Source organism: Episyrphus balteatus, chromosome 2, assembly GCF_945859705.1.
Source record: "Episyrphus balteatus chromosome 2, idEpiBalt1.1, whole genome shotgun sequence".
Lineage (NCBI taxonomy): Eukaryota > Metazoa > Arthropoda > Insecta > Diptera > Syrphidae > Episyrphus > Episyrphus balteatus.
The window spans coordinates 60,916,236-60,940,796 of record NC_079135.1 but is presented as its reverse complement, the minus strand read 5'-3'; the positions used below and the strand labels follow the sequence as shown (position 1 = coordinate 60,940,796).

Genomic DNA, 24,561 nt, shown 5'->3' with positions numbered 1-24,561 from the left:
GTTTGAGCAGAATAATTAGCAATATAAATATTGTTTTTGGTTGAAAAATGACTAAAACAAATGGAAAATTCTCAAAATAATTGAAAATCTTTCAAAAAAAATTTTGTTCGAAGTCGTACCGATAAATCGAAAAACTAATGACGCCAATCGATTTCTCGGGTCCGAAACAGGGCGAAACAGTTAATCGCGAACCTGTCTCAAAAATTTTTTTCAAAAAACTTGCACAGTGTTATTAATGGTTTTTCGTCGATTTTCAAATTTATTTACTTCTCTAAGTCCCAATCCCATTCCTGTTACCAGAAGTTGAATTTCATCCTGTCAAAATAAGTCTATTTGATAAATACAATTCTGGTCGAAGTTAATGGTAAGAACTTACACTTTCTGGAAGATCTAAAAGAAATCTAAGATCACATATTGCACATGGCATCATACTGCGTAGTTTGAAAAATATAGTCTGGCAAAGTCTAAATCAAAAAATGAATAATAAAAATAAAACACTTCATTACAAAAAAAAAGAAAATGTATACCTTTGGAAATGATTAGCTAATCCATTGTGACCCAATTTCGCCCTCCAAACTTGTGTGAAAAATTGCAAATTTCTCACTATTTCCATATCGTTTAAGCCTGGCACAATCTGTGTATTCACCATATGAAAACCACTTGGTGGCGAAGGTTCCATTAAAAGGGAAATAATTTCCAAATTTTCAATATCATCGACTTCCAAAACACAAGCATCTTTATTTCCAGTATTAAGATCCATCTCAAGAATTTCATGATCCGATTCATCACTATCCGATTGGCATCGGGTACTTGGTTCATAGTCTGGATCCATTGATTTAAGTTGATAGATTTCACGATTGCGCTCGTATGTTTCTTGTAAATTCTATTGCAATATATTTAGTTTCGCTTTATCTGTCTAAGTATTACCAGCGACAATTTTCGGCACCAATGGGGGAGGCAAGGCTTTAAGGAAAATTGCTGTTCCAGTATGAGCGCAATCATTCGCTCACCAATTGACACTAGAGCTTTCAGACCGAATATGGCATTCATACCTTTGACTTTTAATTTATTAATGAGCACTCTATGAAGTTCATATTCTAAAAATGTCAAACCGTTGGATATCTCTTTGGCATTCGATTCAGAACGCAAATCTTTTTAAGCACGAACTACTTGAGCTTGCATAAAACAGCCTCGACCCGTGACCAACAACGAATCTGGGATTTCTACTGCGGCCATTAATACATCGGGTACTCTGCCTTTGCGACGAACAGCACATCTTTTCTTTTTAATGTGCAGCAATGTGAAAAACTTAAGATTTTATTTCCTCTCAACAAAATAAATATTTCTAAAATTCTTACCAACAGCAGCTTTAGGTTTAATATTTGCAATTTGTGAAATTGGCACTAAATTATATTGAACTTGTGGAATGCCATAATCTTCTTCTTCACAAGGCTGAACTAGTGTCTCGCCTATAAATGTCATCTCGTAATCATTTTTAAGAGAAGAATATTGCTTATTTGCTGGTTTCAGCTGGCACTTTGAGAAAAAATAAACTTTGTGGACTTCAATCGTAATATCGGTCGCATTGCTCCTTAAATGCTGTAGCACGAATTTCATCAGATTCGTCTAGCAGATCCATATTAAAGAGTTTGCCTTCTCCTTTAGCATTACTCCAAGTGCGTATGCCTGACTTGGATGTAACACGTGCTTTGATATGGAGTTAAACTCGCTATGGAGCAGTCATGGAAGGAAGCATTCATCGATTGATTCATTGAAGTGCTATTATAGTTGTTGTTTGACGAAGAGTTATATAAATGTCCATTGGTTGTTTTCGATGGGTATGTTGATTCACTGGCCAATTTTGGTGGAGCAGCAGTTTCTGCTGCGTGTTTATTGGCAATTGTTGCTTCATCAGTAAATTGTACAGGATTACCAATTTTTTACCAACTTCTGCTCCATGGTTCAAAACAGTTAGTTCAAAAAAGATCAGCACTCGCCTATGAACAGAAAAATTGTTATAATTTAAGAATCAGTAGGAAAGTATATGGATAGAAATAAAACGCTAGAACACAATTATAATAACACCTGCCGATAGGAGGAATTCATTCACGTGTGTGATGAATTCATCTCTTTATTTCAGCTGGAATTCGTTAGTTTTTTTTTTTTATTTTTTATATAAAATTTCTTTGAATTACCTTTCGCTTCCTCCACTCGCTAACTTTTTTTTTATTGTTTAATTAATTTTGACGTTTAAAAAAATTTGCAAAATGGGGTTGCACTTGTCTCTATTTTATGGTGTTTTCCTTTTCGCACTTTTTCACCACGATTCTCGTTTGACTTTTGTGTTCATACACAAAAAGTTGCAAGTGTGTGAGTGCAACCCCGATTTTCGCGGTCTGAGGTCGGACTGTCTTTGTTGAACTCAGTTTTCATGCTTGAAGGGTGTTTATGGGTACCCTTCAAGCAAACAGGTCCGACCTCGGTCCGAATCCGCTCCGCCTGAGGCGGAGCTGAGTCCGACTTCGGATCAGAAACTGGTCCGAAGGCGGCTCAAATTAGTATGGAAATTATAATCACCGCGAAGTCGATTGCATATGTATTGGTGTGGTGAAAATCTCCATTCCGAGAAAACGGAGCCGAAGGCGGACCTGAGCCGGAGCAGCGAAAACCTACCAGAAAGAGAAATAAGAAAGGGATGACATTTCGCATTTGCGACCAAAAAAAGAACAAGATTTATTTTTTTTTTCACTGAAACTGTTTTATTTTTTATTTTATTTTGGCAAACGAAATTTTCACAATAAATACAATATAAAATACAATACATTTTTTTTCATTTTATTTCATTTGATGCTGCTGCTGTTGTTGGTGTTTTTTTAGATACCCAATCGCATGTTTCAGCTTCTAGATTTTTTTTCATCATTAGAGATTACATCTACAACACAAGAAGAAACCACATTTTAACCCAAACACTTTGAGCGATATAAATAAAACATACCTTTTTTGTTTTCCATATTGTTAATAATTTAATAAAATTGTTTATAATTAATAAACTAACATTACACAAACAACGACACGAGACAGGACGCGACCAAACACTTCAACAAAAAATAACAAAATGACGCTTTGGCTCTTGTTGGCCTTGTCTTTCTTTTCCTTTTCTCATTTTTCACCATTCGACTTTGTGTTCATACACAAAAAGTTGCAAGTGTGTGAGTGCAAGCCCGATTTTCGCGGTCTGAGGTCGGAGTTTCTTTGTTGAACTCAGTTTTTTTGCTTGAAGGGAAGTGTGTGAGTGCAAGCCCGATTTTCGCGGTCTGAGGTCGGAGTTCCTTTGTTGAACTCAGTTTTCTTGCTTGAAGGGTAAAACTAGATATCATTAGTGTCTGGCTACACAGTGATTTTTCAATCGCCTATCCAGTCAGGTTGTAGGCAAGAGGGGTGAGGATTTTCCTCTTTTTGACATTTGTTCCTAGAAAATGTGAATTGGAACGTGATTGGGCACAACACTGTGTGGCCAGGCACTTAGACATACATACAGTGAATTTGCAAATAAGAAGACAATGGGTGCGTTCACGTACCGACCCAAGGGTATCTGGATACCTTTGTGTTGTTGTAATCCCATATAAAATCTCAGCTGATCGTAAACATGTGTTGACAAGCAAAAAAATCCAAAGGTATCCTAAAAATTTCTGGATTCTAGTGTATCTTATGGGAGCCCTTCAAGCAAGAAAACTGAGTTCAACAAAGACACTCCGCCTTCAGAACGCGAAAAAAAGGGTTGCACTCACACACTTGCAATTTTTGTGTCGAAGGAGGAGCGTGGTGAAAAATGCAAAAAGGAGAACTGACGAAAGAAAGACAAAGGCAAGAAAATGACAAAGCGCCATTTTGTTATTTATTTGTTATTTGTTGAAGTTCCTCGCGTGTCGTGCTCGTGACTCGTCAAAAATAATAATAACAATATTATTAATATTAATTGGAATAAAAAACAGGTATGCATTGCTGAAATGTAGCTTAGCAAATTTCTAATCAATAATTAATCTTTTTTATGTTTTTCGTAGGAAGTCATCTTCTCCTGTAGCCTGACGCCACCACCAACCACGAACAACATTCAACAAATAAAATTTTAGAAAATCAATTATTCCTGCCGCTGGCCTGTATGCTGTTTCTCCAGTAAATAATTGTAAACATTTGTGTTTGTGAAAGTTAAATAAATAAAACAATTTCAGTGAAAGAAAAAATAAATCTTGTTCTTTTTTTGGTCGCAAATGCGAAACGTCATCCCTTTTTTGTTCCTCTTTCTGGTAGGTTTTCGCTTCTCCGCCTCGGGTCCGACTTCGGCTCCGTTTTCTCGGAATGGAGATTTTCACCACACCAATACATATGCAATCGACTTCGCGGTGATTATAATTTCCATACTAATTTGAGCCGCCTTCGGACCTGTTTCTGATCCGAAGTCGGACTTGTTTGCTTGAAGGGAGATTTGAAGAACAGCTGATTCGTGTTCACAAACGTATCGGATACTTAAGTATCTTGGATAGGGTATCTGTGCGTACGTGAACGCACCCAATCACACACAATTTCCCTTCAAGCAAGAAAACGGAGTCCAGAAAAGACAGTCCGACCTCCGACCGCGAAAAGCGGGGTTGCACTCACACACTTGCAACTTTTTGTGTATGAACACAAAAGTCGAACGAGAATCGATTCTCGATCGTGGTGAAAAAGTGCGAAAAGAAAACACTACCCTTCAAGCAAACAGGTCCGACCTCGGTCCGAATCCGCTCCGCCTGAGGCGGAGCTGAGTCCGACTTCGGATCAGAAACTGGTCCGAAGGCGGCTCAAATTAGTATGGAAATTATAATCACCGCGAAGTCGATTGCATATGTATTGGTGTGGTGAAAATCTCCATTCCGAGAAAACGGAGCCGAAGGCGGACCTGAGCCGGAGCAGCGAAAACCTACCAGAAAGAGGAATAAGAAAGGGATGACATTTCGCATTTGCGACCAAAAAAAGAACAAGATTTATTTTTTTTTTCACTGAAACTGTTTTATTTTTTATTTTATTTTGGCAAACGAAATTTTCACAATAAATACAATATAAAATACAATACATTTTTTTCATTTTATTTCATTTGATGCTGCTGCTGTTGTTGGTGTTTTTTTAGATACCCAATCGAATGTTTCACCTTCTAGATTTTTCTTCATCATTAGAGATTACATCTACAACACAAGAAGAAACAACATTTTAACCCAAACACTTTGAGCGATATATACAACATACCTTTTTTTGTTTCCATATTGTTTATAATTTGATATTGTTTATAATTATACTAATATTATAATAACAACGACACGAGACACGACGCGACGCGACTATACACTTCAACGAAACATAACAAAATGACGCTTTTGCTCTTGTTGGCTATAGCCGTTTTTTATTATCACTTGATCCATATAGATCATTAATTAAAATGTATTACAACAACTACATGAGATCTTGCAAGATCACGATTCATGATCCTGATGAAAAGCAAGATCACGATTCGTGATCCTGATGAAAAGCAAGATCTCATATAGTTGTTGTAATACATTTTAATTAATGATCTATATGGATCAAGTGATAATAAAAAACGTCTTATGTCTGTTTCACTTTTTTTTCCATTTCTCACTTTCCACCACGATTCTCGTTCGACTTTGTGTTCATACACAAAAAGTTGCAAGTGTGTGAGTGCAACCCCGCTTTTCTCGGTCGGAGGTCGGACTGTCTTTTCTGGACTCCGTTTTCTTGCTTGAAGGGTATAACCCTTCAAGCAAACAGGTCCGACCTCGGTCCGAATCCGCTCCGCCTGAGGCGGAGCTGAGTCCGACTTCGGATCAGAAACTGGTCCGAAGGCGGCTCAAATTAGTATGGAAATTATAATCACCGCGAAGTCGATTGCATATGTATTGGTGTGGTGAAAATCTCCTTTCCGAGAAAACGGAGGCGTAGGCGTACCTGAGTCGGAGCAGCGAAAACCTACCAGAAAGAGGAATAAAAAAGGGATGACGTTTCGCATTTGCGACCAAAAAAAGAACAAGATTTATTTTTTTTTCACTGAAACTGTTTTATTTTTTAATTTTATTTTAGCAAACGAAATTTTCACAATAAATACAATATAAAATACAATACATTTTTTTTCATTTTATTTCATTTGATGCTGCTGCTGTTGTTGGTGTTTTTTTTTAGATACCCAATCGCATGTTTCACCTTCTGGATTTTTCTTCATCATTAGAGATTACATCTACAACCATTGAATAAGAAGTACAGGAAGGGGTGTTTATTCAAATAAGTGAAGCCGCTTTTTATTAGTGTGAGTTGTACAGATGCACATGTATTGGTAAAGGGTCGGAGTGCAGATATATTGTTCACTCAAGGGGCGCCAGCAGAAATGTAACTGGTCTCGTGATAGACTTCCGTATAAATGCTATTTTTCATCATAATTATATACGAATTTTAAACTGTTTTTTTTTCTTCAACTAAAATCACACTGAAAATTGTTTTAAAATCATCAAGAGTAGCTGAAACATTGGCGGTCAATGATTGCATCGCCTTGTCATCACCAATAAGAGTGAGTTCGCCCCTGGAAAACGAGCTCGAAATTTGACAGATTATATAAAATTTTTGACAGTTTATATAAATTTGATTTTTTTTTAAATTTTTTTGTGGCTTCACTCGCCAACTCTATAGGTGTGATATACACCCCTTCCTGTACTTCTTATTCAATGTCTACAACACAAGCAGAAACAACACTTTAATCCAAACACTTTGAGCGATATATACAACATACCTTTTTTGTTTTTCATATTGTTTATATAAATTTAATATAATTGTTTATATACTTAGGAGCAAAAAAATGGAATCAAATTTTGCGTTCTGTAAAAACGATAATTGGTCGTGAAGTAATCGACAGACATGAATGTTAATGGTACCATTGAAAAGCTTGAAACAAAAGCTTTAAGTCAATGCTAAGAACTCAAAAATCCGTTAGTTGGTTCCATCCATCCAACATAAATGAAGTATGTACGAAAAAAAAAACTGAAATTAAAACACAAACTATCTGGAAAATTTAACATTTAAAAAAAATTAAGTGCAATTCATTGACAGACAACGCTAATACTATCGTTGGAAAAAAAAGACTGAAATTGAAACAGAGAGTATCTGGAAAATTTAACATTAAGACAAAAATGAAGTGCAATTTATTGACAGATAGCGGTAACACTATGGTATGCATTTTTATGTTCTTACCAACAATTCAAAGTAAAAAATACAAGCTTTAAAATGAGACCATGAGACTTTGAATAAAAATATTTTATCCATGGCAATTTTTGTTTTTAATATAATATAATTTATTTGATTCCGTTTTTTTGCTCCTAAGCCCTGATTTTTCAATCGTCAGTTAGACTATCAGAAGAATAAATGTCAATATAAAAAAAACTTTTATTCCTAGGAATAAGCTCTATCTGAGGTTTATCTGACTATTGAAAAATTGGCCCTAAGTGTAGTTAATAATCTAACATTATACAAACAACGACACGAGACACGACGCGACCAAACACTTCAACAAAAAATAACAAAATGACGCTTTGGCTCTTGTTGGCCTTGTCTTTCTTTTCCTTTTCTCATTTTTCACCAAGATTCTCGTTCGACTTTTGTGTTCATACACAAAAAGTTGCAAGTGTGTGAGTGCAACCCCGATTTTCGCGGTCTGAGGTCGGAGTTTCTTTGTTGAACTCAGTTTTCTTGCTTGAAGGGAAGATAGAGACAAGTGCAACCCCATTTTACAAAAGAACAAATTTTTTAAAACGTCAAAATTAATAAAACATTAACAAAAAAGAAAGTGAGCGAGTCGAGGAAGTGAAATTAATAATTAAAGTGAAATTAATAATTGTGGGTATATTTTTATCATTTTATTATTTTATTTATTTCTTTTTAATTTTATGCAATTAATCTTAACCCTCTGTCGGCACACGACGGGTGCGAATTTTGCACGACAGAAATGAAAAGTGGTCACAGAAAAGTGTCTTTATAAGGGTGAAAATACAATTTTTTGGAATTGTTAATACAGTATTCGAATTTCTCGGAAAATTCTACATCAATTTCATATATTCTCCATGAAATAGTGAGACCGAAAAAGTTCTAGCGCCATGAAAAAGTATAAACCAAATTCACAAAAAAGAGGTGTGTCTACAGAGGGTTTTAGCACCAAGGGCATAATTTCTTTTTATGGGATGCTTCAAATTATGACCGATTTTTTCTGCTTTACTTTTACAATTGCAAAATTTGCCATTAATCTGTTAAATCTTTTTTTTTTTCTAAGCCAAGGAAAGCGTACTTTACTCATATGGACTAAAAACACAACAACATCCGCTTATCACACTCATTCAAAACAAAGGTGTTTACATGAATGACATCGCCAATAAAATTAATGGAATTTGTAATCATCAAGACAAACAGTAAGTTATCATCTTAAATTACATTTCCAATTTTCTCATGTTCGTTTCGTTATAGAATAAAGAAACACAGCACAGAATATCTTCGCTCGGTTTTTTTGTACATTCTTTGTAACCCAGAGACACTGCCTTATTCTAAAACTATCTGGACTGGTTTGCTTTCTTTGGCTAAAACCCAGACAAATGCAAAACATCTCACGAAAGAAATTATCTTATGCTCGAAGGTTTTGATTTGCATTTAATAATATGAATTTAAAATAAGGTTTCAACTCTCTCTCTTCCTTTTTCTTTCAGATATCATCACAGATGGTGTAGCCTTGGCCCATCAGATTGTAAGAAAAATTCTTTCATTAAACAAACTGGCACCAGAAACAGAACAGCAACAAAAAATGTCTACGAAAGAATTTTCAAAACACATCAGGAATATCCATTCCAATATTGCAATTGCATTTGATTTATCTAAATTAGTTGAAGGTTTTGATGAGTCGGAATTCAAAGATGTATTCACTTTTGTCGATGCGCTGAATGTCTAAGCTAAAACAAATTTTTGTCAAAGCATCAATTTATTTTTGCGAGCCTCATTTCGATCGAGGGAACCATCTGTTGATTGTTGGTTTAGGATATAGGTATGAAACTATTTTGGAGATTATTAAACTCAATGGAGATGTGGCATAAGATTTTCTAATGACGTACATATGTATTTAAATTGGCTGAAGAAGTGAATCCAGAAATTCAAGTTGAGCTGCTTCGAGGTCTGCCGAGTTTTGCAGTTTCAAAGGTATGTACTTGAAAAAAAAAATAGTATTGGTGAATGTAAATTTATTTTAAGAGAATATAATTCAAACAAAAACTTCATTATGGTTCACATTAAATTTGGATTTATTTCAAATAACAAAAAGCTTTATATTTAGACCTTCATATGATTAAATCTTTTTCTTCATTTTTCTACTTTGAGAGAAAAAGTTAACAATTTTTATTTTTATTTTTTTTTTCTAATTAAACTAAAGAAGATATCAATTAAAACTTAAATTAATAAACACTTTATCTAAAAAAAAAAATCCCAACAAGAAAACTTCTTCCTTCCTTCTTGTTTCAATGAAAAAAATATAAAAAAAAAACAAAAAAATTCCATTGAAGCATTGCATATTTAAGAACAGAAACAAAACAAAACGAAAATGAAAATGAAAAAAAAACCTCTCCAGAGAAATCAATGCAAAAATAATAATTTTGCCAATATCCATCTCCTTGGATTTACTTTATGAAATTCCCCATTGTTACCATGCGGTAGTAGGTTTGATATTCCGATTCATACTCCGAGTATGTCTGATTATTGAGGCACTTGGTTGGGGGAATATAGTTCTTCAATGGATTCCTTAGCAAGAAACTATAATATTTTGTTGCTTTTTTTTAGCAATCGATTTGTATTTATGTCGGCCACTTCGATTTTATCCAATAGTCTTCGTTAAATTGCCACTCATTTTCATCATCACCGATGGCAAATAGTGTGATTGTTCTAGTTGCATATCTCCGTGGAGATGCTGCAGCATGTTATTTGAAAATAGAATCTTTTCCTTTTTATCGAATTGAGCAGAATTTCATGGTCTTCGAGTTGTTTTGTGCCGCATTCGATTTGTGCTTTGCACAATTCGATCTGGGCTAGTATATACTCGTTTTGACCTTTGTTGAATACTCGTGTATTGTATTGTACAATGTAATTGGAAATGATGTCATCGATATCGTCGTCAGTTTCGATATTGAAGAGATTTACTTTACATTGGACAGCTTCGACAAATTGCGTGTAGGCGAGGGAAAAGCGTTGATTGAGAGAATGGCTTTCTTGGCGTGCGGACATGTAGTTGGCTGCCATTCCGAGAATGGATGCTTTGGCTTTGAGCAGTTTCAAATCAAAGGCATTGAGATTTTCTTTGAATGGGATTTTGGGTGTTTTATTGAGGGTCATGATGTTTTGGAGTTGTTCTTCTTTAACTTTTAATATGGAATTGAATATGAGAAAGTTGGGTATGTTGGTGAAGAGTTTTCGCATTTTACGCCACATATCATCTTTGGCTTCTTGGACGATGTGTGGATTAGAATTATTCAAAACCAATGTATAGAAAAAATCCAATTCCTTGTAAGCCTCTTCAACGGCATTTGCAGCAACATTTTCATTAGCATTTGCCGAGGTCAACTTCACAGGGATTGTTGCTATTATACGCTTCTTATTTGATTTCTCCTTTTCCAAGTCTTGCTTCAATTTGTCTCTCTTTAAGTCAAGCATATCGACTTTGGCTTGACGACATTCTAATTTTTGTTTTAATTTTATAGATTGCATATTTTTTGTTTTAATAGAATTTGGTAAATAATTGTATTGAGACATAACTTCAGTTGTCTTGGCTTCCAAATCGGATTTTCTTTGTTTAAGATCCTTGACTTTCAAATAACGTTGCATTTCTTTAGGCAAGAAGCTTCGACTGCAGGCAGGAACAACTTGATCTTTAAGTTTGTCCATTTTTCGTATGAGAATATTTTCACGAATAACTTGAACTTCTTGACGTGGTTTAACTCGCTCGATCATATTGCAAAAAACATCTCTTTATCGTGGGGACTTAAAAATAGGTCGAATAGAATCTTTACTTGGCATATCGTTTTGAGGGAAACCCAGCTTTGTTGCCCATATTTCAAATGCTAGAATATCTTCGTCGAGAGTCATTTTCAAGTTTTAATAAATAAATATTTTAATCTTTGTGGAAAAATAGGAATTTATTAAAAATTGATTACAATAAAATACACAAAAAAGAAGATTACGGGACACCCTTGTATATTTTTAATTCTCATTTGAAAAAGAAAATTTGCTTCTAATTGTTGGCAGTTATTACCAAAATTTTGTAAAGCCTGTTAGCTATTAACTATCGCCTAGGGCTTATTGTATCGCCTAGGGGGCGCTTTAGAGCTTACAAAAAAGACACCTGATGGAATAATTATCAACGAAAGTCAAACTTATTTTATTTGGTCACAAACAAAAACTTAATATTAATAGTTTTTTGTTTTGTATTGACAAAATAATTCTCTTCAGAAGATCTTTAGTAATACAAACTTGTGCTACTCTGATCTGTTCTGTCCTAGATTTTTTTTTCACTAAACAGGCCTTTTAAAAGAATTATTATTTTTTTTTTTTTAATTTAATTGGTTTTTTTTTAGCGAAAAGCATTTTATATGATGAAGTATTGTCGGTTACATAATTTGTTCAAAATCAAATTTTAATTCTTAATTCATTTACAATGAATTTATTGCCCAGGCATCCTTTTCAAATCGAAGAGCAATCAAATAATAAAACCGTTTTTATTCATAAAAAAAATAACAAAACTGTCCAGGAATTGCATTGTTAAATCTTTTTATGGAATCTATCTGAATCTCTTCCCTAAATTGTTAAATGGTGGGTAAAGAAATATTTGTGTCTTAAAATCGACTATCACAAATTTTATCAGTACGGGCTAGCCATTTCCAAAAATTTTCAAAAATGTTCAGGCTTGTTTTCTATGGCAGATACTGAAGTACTTCCTTAATTTGCACTTCCTCCCAATATTTTACGGAGCATTTTTTGTGGTAGGAGGTGTGGTCCTTTTGAAAAATCCAGTATACTGGTTCACAAATACTAGAGAATTAAGGAAAAGTTTCTTGAATATTCATTTAAAAATAATTGTGACCATTCTTCACGTTTGAAATTCACTATCATAATTATCATAGTAGATTACTTTCTTCCACGCTTCTTTTTTAACAATGAAGATGGTCTTAAAATGGTTTCTCCTTTCGCAGAATGTTAAACTGATAGTTAAACTTACCAAGGACATCAAAATTAAATATTCGTTGATCCAAAAATAACAAGAAATACCACTCAACTTTTCATGTGGTGAGGGATTTCAAAAACCTTAAACGCATACAATTCTGTTCTTGGTTTAGTGATGGTGTCTTTTCAAAATTCAGCCATTTTAGAAGATTGGGACTAATGACCATTCTATTTACTGTCCTAAAATTACAAATAACAACTGTTTTTCACTTTTATTCTTGTCGTTAATCCACCAAAACTGGCAGCACATGTAAAAATTTACTCGTTTTTCTAACAAGGGACCCAAGTGACAACTTTTTAGGAATTAAATAGTATTTTGGCCCATATAACATACATATTATATATTTATCCATTTATCATTGGTGTGGGAATGATAAATCTATATAATATCAACTAAAAAAACTTCTTGCAGCACGATTTGTACGTTAGATGATTAAAATATTCACACTTTAAGAAATTTTGGTACGATTCGTCATTTTTCTTGGGACAATTTTTATTAATGTATAAAAAATAACCCAATTTAACTTATGGACATGTCCGGGAACCAATGGAAACTTTTCTAACGGAAACATTAAATTCATAGGTGCGTTGCTATTATTTGAATTGGTAAATAAGACAAAATCTCTAATTAAATGTTGTTTTTATTTAAAACAACACCTGGACATCAAATTTTCCACCTCCATGATTTGGACCCATACACAAATAGTTCCAATTTAATTGCTTCTCTTCTAGCCATGTGTCGTGTTCTGTGGTCATCCGAGTTTGAGATTTGGCGATGCGGTCCACTTTATTGAAATGTGGGGTTCAAATCCGAATAATTCAATCATTTTTACAAGTTCTATGATGAATACTTTTTGGATCTTCCAATATTTTAATTGATTTGTATTTATTTTTTTTTTAGAACCTGACTTCCCATATCTTCAAGTGCTGGCTCCTTTCCAACCCTTGTCCATGAAGGCATTCTATTGTCCCATCGATACGTCACTGAACTATCAACAAGCAAACAAGCTGATTAAGGAACCAAAACCTAGTGTCTTGGTTATTCCTGAAAACTATAAAAAACCGCATCCAATTGCTCCACAACTTTATATTGAACAACCGGTAATACTCATATTGAAAGGTCATATAAATTCTTCTAATTGCTTCATTTTTAGGACAAGAAAATCATCACTTTCAAATGTGGCGAAACCAATCGATTGCCACTCAAACGAAAAATGGATCGAGTCTATCTTAAATCTGAATTAGCATCAAAATTGTTCCTCGTGAAACAACTCCCGGTGTGACAATATCCACATTAACTGGAATTCTTGAAGTCAAAGATAAAGTAAATAATATTGCTCCATGTGATGATGAATCGGATAGTAAAGCAAATACAAGTGCTGGCACAACTCTACATCCACCACTCTACAGAAGTTCTAAAGAAAGTTAAATATTAATATGGAGGAGTCGATATAGATTCCATATTGGCGCAAGATGGAATAACAGATATTAAAACAGAACGAATTGGAGGTGTATTAACGATAAGCATACCAAGTGAAGATACGATAATTAAAATTGATGAAAACTCAACGCATATTGTGTGTGGGGGTAAGCAGTCGTTGAGACTGAAATTGAGAGATTCCCTAATGAAATGTGTGCAGCAGCAATTTGCACATTCTCAAAAACCACCCGGTCGAGTGCACCACATGCAAACCCAATTTACATTGGGAAAAGAACCAACCCCTTTTCCCGAAGGTACATCAATGCATCCGGATGTGATGCGAATGACTGGGAATCGACAGCAGGTATTTAATAACATTAATATCATTGATCATTGTTTAATCAATATCTTTCTATAGAATAACGAATCAGCAGTAGATATCAACAAAGGAAGGAATCAACAAAGGAGTGAATACTAGACATCCAAAACACAAACAACAGCAGCAACAACAAATAAAAAGATTTATTTTATTTAATATTTATTTTAAAATTGTATTTATTGTATTTATTGTATATTTTTTGATCTTAAAAACATTAAAATAAAAAACAACATTTTCATTAGCATTTGCCGAGGTCAACTTCACAGGGATTGTTGCTATTATACGCTTCTTATTTGATTTCTCCTTTTCCAAGTCTTGCTTCAATTTGTCTCTCTTTAAGTCAAGCATATCGACTTTGGCTTGACGACATTCTAATTTTTGTTTTAATTTTATAGATTGCATATTTTTTGTTTTAATAGAATTTGGTAAATAATTGTATTGAGACATAACTTCAGTTGTCTTGGCTTCCAAATCGGATTTTCTTTGTTTAAGATCCTTGACTTTCAAATAACGTTGCATTTCTTTAGGCAAGAAGCTTCGACTGCAGGCAGGAACAACTTGATCTTTAAGTTTGTCCATTTTTCGTATGAGAATATTTTCACGAATAACTTGAACTTCTTGACGTGGTTTAACTCGCTCGATCATATTGCAAAAAACATCTCTTTATCGTGGGGACTTAAAAATAGGTCGAATAGAATCTTTACTTGGCATATCGTTTTGAGGGAAACCCAGCTTTGTTGCCCATATTTCAAATGCTAGAATATCTTCGTCGAGAGTCATTTTCAAGTTTTAATAAATAAATATTTTAATCTTTGTGGAAAAATAGGAATTTATTAAAAATTGATTACAATAAAATACACAAAAAAGAAGATTACGGGACACCCTTGTATATTTTTAATTCTCATTTGAAAAAGAAAATTTGCTTCTAATTGTTGGCAGTTATTACCAAAATTTTGTAAAGCCTGTTAGCTATTAACTATCGCCTAGGGCTTATTGTATCGCCTAGGGGGCGCTTTAGAGCTTACAAAAAAGACACCTGATGGAATAATTATCAACGAAAGTCAAACTTATTTTATTTGGTCACAAACAAAAACTTAATATTAATAGTTTTTTGTTTTGTATTGACAAAATAATTCTCTTCAGAAGATCTTTAGTAATACAAACTTGTGCTACTCTGATCTGTTCTGTCCTAGATTTTTTTTTCACTAAACAGGCCTTTTAAAAGAATTATTATTTTTTTTTTTTTAATTTAATTGGTTTTTTTTTAGCGAAAAGCATTTTATATGATGAAGTATTGTCGGTTACATAATTTGTTCAAAATCAAATTTTAATTCTTAATTCATTTACAATGAATTTATTGCCCAGGCATCCTTTTCAAATCGAAGAGCAATCAAATAATAAAACCGTTTTTATTCATAAAAAAAATAACAAAACTGTCCAGGAATTGCATTGTTAAATCTTTTTATGGAATCTATCTGAATCTCTTCCCTAAATTGTTAAATGGTGGGTAAAGAAATATTTGTGTCTTAAAATCGACTATCACAAATTTTATCAGTACGGGCTAGCCATTTCCAAAAATTTTCAAAAATGTTCAGGCTTGTTTTCTATGGCAGATACTGAAGTACTTCCTTAATTTGCACTTCCTCCCAATATTTTACGGAGCATTTTTTGTGGTAGGAGGTGTGGTCCTTTTGAAAAATCCAGTATACTGGTTCACAAATACTAGAGAATTAAGGAAAAGTTTCTTGAATATTCATTTAAAAATAATTGTGACCATTCTTCACGTTTGAAATTCACTATCATAATTATCATAGTAGATTACTTTCTTCCACGCTTCTTTTTTAACAATGAAGATGGTCTTAAAATGGTTTCTCCTTTCGCAGAATGTTAAACTGATAGTTAAACTTACCAAGGACATCAAAATTAAATATTCGTTGATCCAAAAATAACAAGAAATACCACTCAACTTTTCATGTGGTGAGGGATTTCAAAAACCTTAAACGCATACAATTCTGTTCTTGGTTTAGTGATGGTGTCTTTTCAAAATTCAGCCATTTTAGAAGATTGGGACTAATGACCATTCTATTTACTGTCCTAAAATTACAAATAACAACTGTTTTTCACTTTTATTCTTGTCGTTAATCCACCAAAACTGGCAGCACATGTAAAAATTTACTCGTTTTTCTAACAAGGGACCCAAGTGACAACTTTTTAGGAATTAAATAGTATTTTGGCCCATATAACATACATATTATATATTTATCCATTTATCATTGGTGTGGGAATGATAAATCTATATAATATCAACTAAAAAAACTTCTTGCAGCACGATTTGTACGTTAGATGATTAAAATATTCACACTTTAAGAAATTTTGGTACGATTCGTCATTTTTCTTGGGACAATTTTTATTAATGTATAAAAAATAACCCAATTTAACTTATGGACATGTCCGGGAACCAATGGAAACTTTTCTAACGGAAACATTAAATTCATAGGTGCGTTGCTATTATTTGAATTGGTAAATAAGACAAAATCTCTAATTAAATGTTGTTTTTATTTAAAACAACACCTGGACATCAAATTTTCCACCTCCATGATTTGGACCCATACACAAATAGTTCCAATTTAATTGCTTCTCTTCTAGCCATGTGTCGTGTTCTGTGGTCATCCGAGTTTGAGATTTGGCGATGCGGTCCACTTTATTGAAATGTGGGGTTCAAATCCGAATAATTCAATCATTTTTACAAGTTCTATGATGAATACTTTTTGGATCTTCCAATATTTTAATTGATTTGTATTTATTTTTTTTTTAGAACCTGACTTCCCATATCTTCAAGTGCTGGCTCCTTTCCAACCCTTGTCCATGAAGGCATTCTATTGTCCCATCGATACGTCACTGAACTATCAACAAGCAAACAAGCTGATTAAGGAACCAAAACCTAGTGTCTTGGTTATTCCTGAAAACTATAAAAAACCGCATCCAATTGCTCCACAACTTTATATTGAACAACCGGTAATACTCATATTGAAAGGTCATATAAATTCTTCTAATTGCTTCATTTTTAGGACAAGAAAATCATCACTTTCAAATGTGGCGAAACCAATCGATTGCCACTCAAACGAAAAATGGATCGAGTCTATCTTAAATCTGAATTAGCATCAAAATTGTTCCTCGTGAAACAACTCCCGGTGTGACAATATCCACATTAACTGGAATTCTTGAAGTCAAAGATAAAGTAAATAATATTGCTCCATGTGATGATGAATCGGATAGTAAAGCAAATACAAGTGCTGGCACAACTCTACATCCACCACTCTACAGAAGTTCTAAAGAAAGTTAAATATTAATATGGAGGAGTCGATATAGATTCCATATTGGCGCAAGATGGAATAACAGATATTAAAACAGAACGAATTGGAGGTGTATTAACGATAAGCATACCAAGTGAAGATACGATAATTAAAATTGATGAAAACTCAACGCATATTGTGTGTGGGGGTAAGCAGTCGTTGAGACTGAAATTGAGAGATTCCCTAATGAAATGTGTGCAGCAGCAATTTGCACATTCTCAAAAACCACCCGGCCGAGTGCACCACATGCAAACCCAATTTACATTGGGAAAAGAACCAACCCCTTTTCCCGAAGGTACATCAATGCATCCGGATGTGATGCGAATGACTGGGAATCGACAGCAGGTATTTAATAACATTAATATCATTGATCATTGTTTAATCAATATCTTTCTATAGAATAACGAATCAGCAGTAGATATCAACAAAGGAAGGAATCAACAAAGGAGGGAATACTAGACATCCAAAACACAAACAACAGCAGCAACAACAAATAAAAAGATTTATTTTATTTAATATTTATTTTAAAATTGTATTTATTGTATTTATTGTATATTTTTTGATCTTAAAAACATTAAAATAAAAAAAAAAAACAATTTCAGTGAAAAAAAATTAATACAGGATTTTTTTTTAGGTTAGAAATGTCAAATATATTCGATACTCGAGTATCGATCGATGTGAAAATGCCGGACGTCATTCGTTCCGCCTTCGGCTCCATTTTCTCGGAATGGAGATTTTCACCACACTAATACATATGCAATCGACTTCGCGGTGATTATAATTTCCATACTAATTTGAGCCCCCTTCGGACCAGTTTCTGATCCGAAGTCGGACTCAGCTCCGCCTCGGGCGGAGCGGATTCGGACCGAGGTCGGACCTGTTTGCTTGAAGGGTTCCCTTCAAGCAAGAAAACTGAGTTCAACAAAGAAACTCCGACCTCAGACCGCGAAAATCGGGGTTGCACTCACACACTTGCAACTTTTTGTGTATGAACACAAAGTCGAACGAGAATCGTGGTGAAAAAAGAGAAAAGAAAAAAAAATAAAGACAGACATAGCCAACAAGAGCAAAAGCGTCATTTTGTTATTTTTTGTTGAAGTGTATAGTCGCGTCGTGTCTCGTGTCGTTGTTAGCATAATACATATTAGTATAATTATAAATAATTATATCAAATTATAAACAATATGGAAACAAAAAAAGGTATGTTGTATATATCGCTCAAAATGTTTGGATTAAAGTGATGTGTTTCTGCTTGTGTTGTAGATGTAATCTCTAATGATGACGGAAAAGGCAGGTGAAACATGCGATTGGGCATCTAAAGAAACACCAACAACAGCAGCAGCAACAAATGAAATAAAATGAAAAAAAATGTATTGTATTTATTGTGAAAATTTCGCTTGCCAAAATAAAATAAAAAATAAAACAGTTTCAGTGAAAAAAAAATAAATCTTGTTCTTTTTTTGGTCGCAAATGCGAAATGTCATCCCTTTCTTATTCCTCTTTCTGGTAGGTTTTCGCTGCTCCGGCTCAGGTCCGCTTCGGCTCCGTTTTCTCGGAATGGAGATTTTCACCATACCAATACATATGCAATCGACTTCGCGGTGATTATAATTTCCATACTAATTTGAGCCGCCTTCGGACCACCCTTCAAGCAAACAGGTCCGACCTCGGTCCGAATCCGCTCCGCCTGAGGCGGAGCTGAGTCCGACTTCGGATCAGAAACTGGTCCGAAGGCGGCTCAAATTAGTATGGAAATTATAATCACCGCGAAGTCGATTGCATATGTATTAGTGTGGTGAAAATCTCCATTCCGAGAAAATGGAGCCGAAGGCGGAACGAATGACGTCCGGCATTTTCACATCGATCGATACTCGAGTATCGAATATATTTGACATTTCTAACCTAAAAAAAAATCCTGTATTAATTTTTTTTCACTGAAATTGTTTTTTTTTTTTTTTATTTTAATGTTTTTTAGATCAAAAAATTACAATAAATACAATTTTAAAATAAATATTAAATAAAATAAATCTTTTTATTTGTTGTCGCTGCTGTTGTTTGTGTTTTGGATGTCTAGTATTCCCTCCTTTGTTGATTCCTTCCTTTGTTGTTATCTCCTGCTGATTCGTTATTCTATAGAAAGATATTGATTAAACAATGATCAATGATATTAATGTTATTAAATACCCAGTCATTCGCATCACATCCGGATGCATTGGTGTACCTTCGGGTAAATGGGTTGGTTTTTTTCCCAATGTAATACACCTCCAATTCGTTCTGTTTTAATATCTGTTATTCCATCTTGCGCCAATATGGAATCTATATCGACTCCTCCATATTCATATATAACTTTCTTTAGAACTTCTTCACGTTTAGGTGGATGTAGAGTTGTACCAGCACTTGTAAAAAATGATTGAATTATTCGGATTTGATCGCCAAATCTCAAACTCGGATGAACACAGAACACGACACATGGCTAGAAGAGAAGCAATTAAATTGGAACTATTTGTGTATGGGTCCAAATCATGGAGGTGGAAAATTTGATGTCCAGGTGTTGTTTTAAATCAAAACAACATTTAATTAATTATAATTATACTAATATTATAATAACAACGACACGAGACACGACGCGACGCGACTATACACTTCAACGAAACATAACAAAATGACGCTTTTGCTCTTGTTGGCTATGTCTGTTTCACTTTTTTTTCCATTTCTCACTTTCCACCACGATTCCCGTTCGACTTTGTGTTCATACACAAAAAGTTGCAAGTGTGTGAGTGCAACCCCGCTTTTCGCGGTCGGAGGTCGGACTGTCTTTTCTGGACTCCGTTTTCTTGCTTGAAGGGCAGTTTCTGATCCGAAGTCGGACTCAGCTCCGCCCCAGGCGGAGCGGATTCGGACCGAGGTCGGACCTGTTTGCTTGAAGGGTTCCACCATAAATTATATCTCGAGTATTCAATTCATTCGGTACCCTTCAAGCAAACAGGTCCGACCTCGGTCCGAATCCGCTCCGCCTGAGGCGGAGCTGAGTCCGACTTCGGATCAGAAACTGGTCCGAAGGCGGCTCAAATTAGTATGGAAATTATAATCACCGCGAAGTCGATTGCATATGTATTGGTGTGGTGAAAATCTCCATTCCGAGAAAACGGAGCCGAAGGCGGACCTGAGCCGGAGCAGCGAAAACCTACCAGAAAGAGGAATAAGAAAGGGATGACATTTCGCATTTGCGACCAAAAAAGAACAAGATTTATTTTTTTTTTTCACTGAAACTGCTTTATTTTTTATTTTATTTTGGCAAACGAAATTTTCACAATAAATACAATACATTTTTTTTTCATTTTATTTCATTTGATGCTGCTGCTGTTGTTGGTGTTTTTTTAGATACCCAATCGCATGTTTCACCTTCTAGATTTTTCTTCATCATTAGAGATTACATCTACAACACAAGAAGAAACAACATTTTAACCCAAACACTTTGAGCGATATATAAAACATACCTTTTTTGTTTTCCATATTGTTTATAATATAATAAAATTGTTTATAATTAATAAACTAACATTATACAAACAACGACACGAGACACGAGACACACGCGACCAAACACTTCAACAAAAAATAACAAAATGACGCTTTGGCTCTTGTTGGCCTTGTCTTTCTTTTCCTTTTCTCATTTTTCACCTCGATTCTCGTTCGACTTTGTGTTCATACACAAAAAGTTGCAAGTGTGTGAGCGCAAGCCCGATTTTCGCGGTCTGAGGTCGGAGTTTCTTTGTTGAACTCAGTTTTCTTGCTTGAAGGGTATGCATATTTTCGATTCGATTCAGCTACCCGAGTCGGATCGGATCGACAAATCCGGATTCAATTCGATTCAGGTATATATAAACCCAAATCCTGATTCAATTCGGATTTAAATCGCCATACAAACGGGGTATAAGGAAAATCAAATTTGTTTTAATTAAAATGTTTTTAAACTTTCGGTCACTCTTCAATTTATTGAGGTATCAATCAAAGTAAGAGTATGCACATGAAATTTTTATATTAAATTTTCATACTTGATGTAAACTTTAAGAATAGAACTACTTACCGGAAAATTTACAACAGCCGCTCATTTAGAATTACATCCTGAAAATTACTCTAGTATTCCAATAGAAAGAATACGTAATTTTAGCATAATTGCACATGTAGATCACGGAAAAAGCACTCTAGCCGATCGATTGCTAGAACTTACTGGTGCAATATCGAAAAATTCTGGAAATCGGCAAGTTTTAGATAGTTTGCAAGTCGAAAGAGAACGAGGGATTACTGTGAAGGCTCAGACGGTATCAATTGTACACGAATATAAAAATGAAACCTATCTGCTGAATTTGATTGATACGCCTGGACACGTAGACTTTTCCAGTGAAGTAAATTAAAGAAAATAAAAAAGAAAATCGACATTAATTTTGTAATACCAGGTTTCAAGGTCGCTCGCAGCATGTGATGGTGTTATTCTATTAGTAGACGCCTGCCATGGAGTTCAAGCTCAAACGGTTGCCAACTATCAGCTGGCAAATTCAAGAAATCTAGCCGTAGTTCCCGTATTAAATAAAATTGATCTTAAACATGCGAACCCAGAACGTGTCATTAAGGATCTATATTCATTGTTTGGAATCAAACCGCATCGAATCTTAAAAGTAATTATTGACATATTTATCAGTATTTAAAAAAAGCTAACATTAATTCAAAGATATCAGCTAAACTAGGGAAGGGAATCCCTGAACTTCTCGAAAACGTAATTGAAAATATACCTCCACCAAACGTGAACCGAGAAAGCCAATTTAGAGCACTTGTATTTGATAGTTGGTTTGACAAATATCGTGGAGCATTAAATCTTATTTACGTACATAATGGATCCCTTAAAACTGGCGAGGAGATTCAATCGCTTACATCGGGGAAGTCATATCCTGTTAAATCGATTTCCATACTTCGGCCCATTGAAACGCCCGTAACAAATATGTGAGTACGTTTTGCGATGTAATTGAAAAAAACTCGATAATTTTTAGTTTAGTATAGTTTTATTTATTCACAACTATAGGTAGTACAAAAAGAATTGGGTTCTTATTACTAGTACTTACTACTTAATACTATAAATTTAATTTTAAGAGGTCAAGAGTGCATTTCGGATATTAACAAATTCAATAAAACATAATAAAATAAATTTAATTTAAAAAGAAAGTTAAATGCATAGAGAGTAAGAGAAATAAAGAAAGAAGAAGAAGAGAAAAAAAGGGAAGAGACGTAGGTACTAAAGAAGAGAAATGATCTAGAAATTTCTAAGAAAACAAACTTTTATTTTTGTTCATTAGAACATAATTATAGATTTTTTGAAAATTTGATTTTTTTTACACTGTTGAATTGATATAGGTAATGAATTTCATAGTTTTTTTGAATGAAAGAAAAATAACCTCTCGCTTTGCAAATAATTGAAATATGATAAAATAATATTGTTTGTTCCACTAGATGCAGCAAAATTTATTTTTTCAAACAGATATGCTCGTTCTTTCTTTTTAATCACATTAAATAGTAATATACAGCTTCTACTGTTTAGAAACTCTTGAAGAGATAATCCCAATATTCGTTTACTAAACATATAAACATGGTCAAAACGGCACAACCCAAACACATATAGCACAATAGTATTAAAAGCTACTTGCAATTTACTAATTGAAATATCATCAAGACAACTACTGTATACCGCAGCACTATAACTAATGATAGGGACCAATAGAGTTTAAGTAAGTCGCATCCTAGTGGCTTGGGGTGTAAACTAAGAAGAAGCATTAGGCTGTCTAATACCACCATTAATTGATTTAACAATAAAATTACCATTATCTGTAGCGGAAAGTTGGGAGTTGAGATAGATTCCTAGGATCTTTGCAGTTTCCACGTATGGTATTATTTTAGAAGATAATGAAATAGGAGGTAGGAACGAAATATCAATTTTATGTTTTGAAAAAACAATACTTTTCGTTTTATCAGGATTAAGATTCAGTTTATTGTTTGATGCCTAATCTGAAATTGCCTTCAAGCAAAGATCATATAACTAGTAAAGATGTCGCACGTAGAACAAACTTCTGTGCTTGAAATTTTCTACCATCAGATTTTACCCATAGGTCCAAAACATGTATCCAAGAATTAAATTGTTGAGAAACATTTTAAAATTTTTCGATGACTGCGTAGAAAAGAGAGGGTTGATTTTTATAGATGAATTTATTTAATGGGAGGAAGCGAGATAGTAGTTAAATGTTGATACGAATAAGGAAAAGAAAAAAAAAAAAAATACATTTGTCTGCGAGAATGTACCTATGAAATAATTTTATTTTTGTTAAATTATTCAGGAAACTGATATTAACACATGATTCAAAATAATAATTTAAATAAGAATAATATTAGATATATGTATATATGACAAGAGTGTATGAGCAAAATTGTGTGAAAATGAATTTCAACCCTCAAATTGTCAATAGGTCCAAATCATTATAATGCAGAAATCCTTCGCAACATTAAAAAAAGTTCTTATCATGAGTGGGAAAGAGAGAGTTATTTTTAATAGATTTCTTAAATGCGAAGGACCGAGATGTAATGTCGTTTTCTATTGACGAATCTCAGAATGAGATTTGTGAATTTGACAGCTGAAAGGGGGGGGTGAAGAGGGGAAATAGTGGACAAATCTCAGATTTCATGATCTATTTGCGTCCTGAGATTCAAAAAAATGACAAAAAAATGAATCTGAGATTCAAGAATCTGATTCTGGATTTTTATCAAGATTCACGCATACAAACACACGCACTTTCACACACACTCCTCTGTTTGACATTTGTCTGAACATTTGTTGTTGTTTTATTTTTTTTATACGCACAGATTTCGCACACAATAACAAAACTAGATTTCATATTCTATTTGCAGTGGAAAATCTGAGAATTTTACACAAAAATCTCAAAAGTCAATAGAAAACGACATAAGTTGAATAGGAACAAATGAAAACAAAAAGGATTGTTTTGCCATGCGGGTATATATTTTTTTTCACAACTGGATTG

The 24,561-nt window shown here is 34.0% G+C and overlaps 4 protein-coding genes across 8 annotated transcripts in view; 2 read left to right on the top strand and 2 right to left on the bottom strand.

The window, feature by feature from the left end:
• Window positions 1–24,561, top strand: part of LOC129912127 (translation factor waclaw, mitochondrial) — a 106,618-nt gene that overhangs the window by 2,945 nt on the left and 79,112 nt on the right. For 2 of the 3 annotated variants that reach the window (XR_008771750.1, XM_055990253.1), the window contains exons 2-5: window positions 21,369–21,495; window positions 21,555–21,888; window positions 21,940–22,158; window positions 22,212–22,480. Coding sequence is in view for 2 of the 3 variants with exons in the window: in XM_055990253.1 (XP_055846228.1) it covers window positions 21,446–21,495; window positions 21,555–21,888; window positions 21,940–22,158; window positions 22,212–22,480 (872 nt within the window). In the remaining variant the exon portion in view is untranslated. The remainder of the gene's footprint in view (window positions 1–21,368; window positions 21,496–21,554; window positions 21,889–21,939; window positions 22,159–22,211; window positions 22,481–24,561) is intronic. The other variant, XM_055990254.1, reaches the window with a different exon arrangement.
• Window positions 49–2,247, bottom strand: LOC129912132 (C2 domain-containing protein 5-like). 3 transcript variants are annotated; one of them, XM_055990262.1, is made up of 5 exons: window positions 2,196–2,247; window positions 1,359–1,997; window positions 528–1,281; window positions 377–464; window positions 49–315 (listed from the first exon to the last, which is right to left on the bottom strand). In XM_055990262.1, exons 3-5 carry the CDS (start codon window positions 830–832, stop codon window positions 211–213), a joined length of 498 nt encoding a protein of 165 aa, XP_055846237.1. In that variant the 5' UTR covers window positions 833–1,281; window positions 1,359–1,997; window positions 2,196–2,247; the 3' UTR covers window positions 49–210. The 3 variants fall into 3 exon arrangements, with proteins under 3 accessions (XP_055846237.1, XP_055846236.1, XP_055846238.1); XM_055990261.1 differs by having other exon boundaries at window positions 528–1,997; XM_055990263.1 differs by lacking the exon at window positions 2,196–2,247 and adding an exon at window positions 2,086–2,171 and having other exon boundaries at window positions 528–1,997.
• LOC129912133 (uncharacterized) lies at window positions 8,004–9,267 on the top strand. Its single transcript, XM_055990264.1, has 4 exons — window positions 8,004–8,217; window positions 8,357–8,492; window positions 8,548–8,713; window positions 8,784–9,267. The coding sequence occupies exons 1-4, from the start codon at window positions 8,184–8,186 to the stop codon at window positions 8,802–8,804; spliced, it is 357 nt and encodes a 118-aa protein (XP_055846239.1). The 5' UTR covers window positions 8,004–8,183; the 3' UTR covers window positions 8,805–9,267.
• Window positions 10,003–11,064, bottom strand: LOC129909460 (augmin complex subunit dgt5-like). The gene is made up of 2 exons (XM_055986540.1): window positions 10,932–11,064; window positions 10,003–10,790 (listed from the first exon to the last, which is right to left on the bottom strand). The coding sequence occupies exons 1-2, from the start codon at window positions 11,062–11,064 to the stop codon at window positions 10,003–10,005; spliced, it is 921 nt and encodes a 306-aa protein (XP_055842515.1).

What these genes read in the sequence shown, in the direction of transcription:
- LOC129912132 (XM_055990261.1), bottom strand. Translation starts at nt 832, where the DNA reads ATGGATCCAGACTATGAACCAAGTACCCGATGCCAATCGGATAGTGAT. An exon ending in TTAGCTAATCATTTCCAAAG is followed by an intron (nt 465 to 527) that starts GTATACATTTTC and finishes TTTTTGATTTAG; the next exon opens with ACTTTGCCAGACTATATTTT. An exon ending in TTTTAGATCTTCCAGAAAGT is followed by an intron (nt 316 to 376) that starts GTAAGTTCTTAC and finishes TTATTTTGACAG; the next exon opens with GATGAAATTCAACTTCTGGT.
- LOC129912133 (XM_055990264.1), top strand. Translation starts at nt 8,184, where the DNA reads ATGAAAAAGTATAAACCAAATTCACAAAAAAGAG. An exon ending in TGTAATCATCAAGACAAACA is followed by an intron (nt 8,493 to 8,547) that starts GTAAGTTATCAT and finishes GTTTCGTTATAG; the next exon opens with AATAAAGAAACACAGCACAG. An exon ending in AAATTATCTTATGCTCGAAG is followed by an intron (nt 8,714 to 8,783) that starts GTTTTGATTTGC and finishes TTTTTCTTTCAG; the next exon opens with ATATCATCACAGATGGTGTA.
- LOC129909460 (XM_055986540.1), bottom strand. Translation starts at nt 11,064, where the DNA reads ATGATCGAGCGAGTTAAACCACGTCAAGAAGTTCAAGTTATTCGTGAA. An exon ending in CTTGCCTAAAGAAATGCAAC is followed by an intron (nt 10,791 to 10,931) that starts GTTATTTGAAAG and finishes AACAAAAATTAG; the next exon opens with AATGTCGTCAAGCCAAAGTC.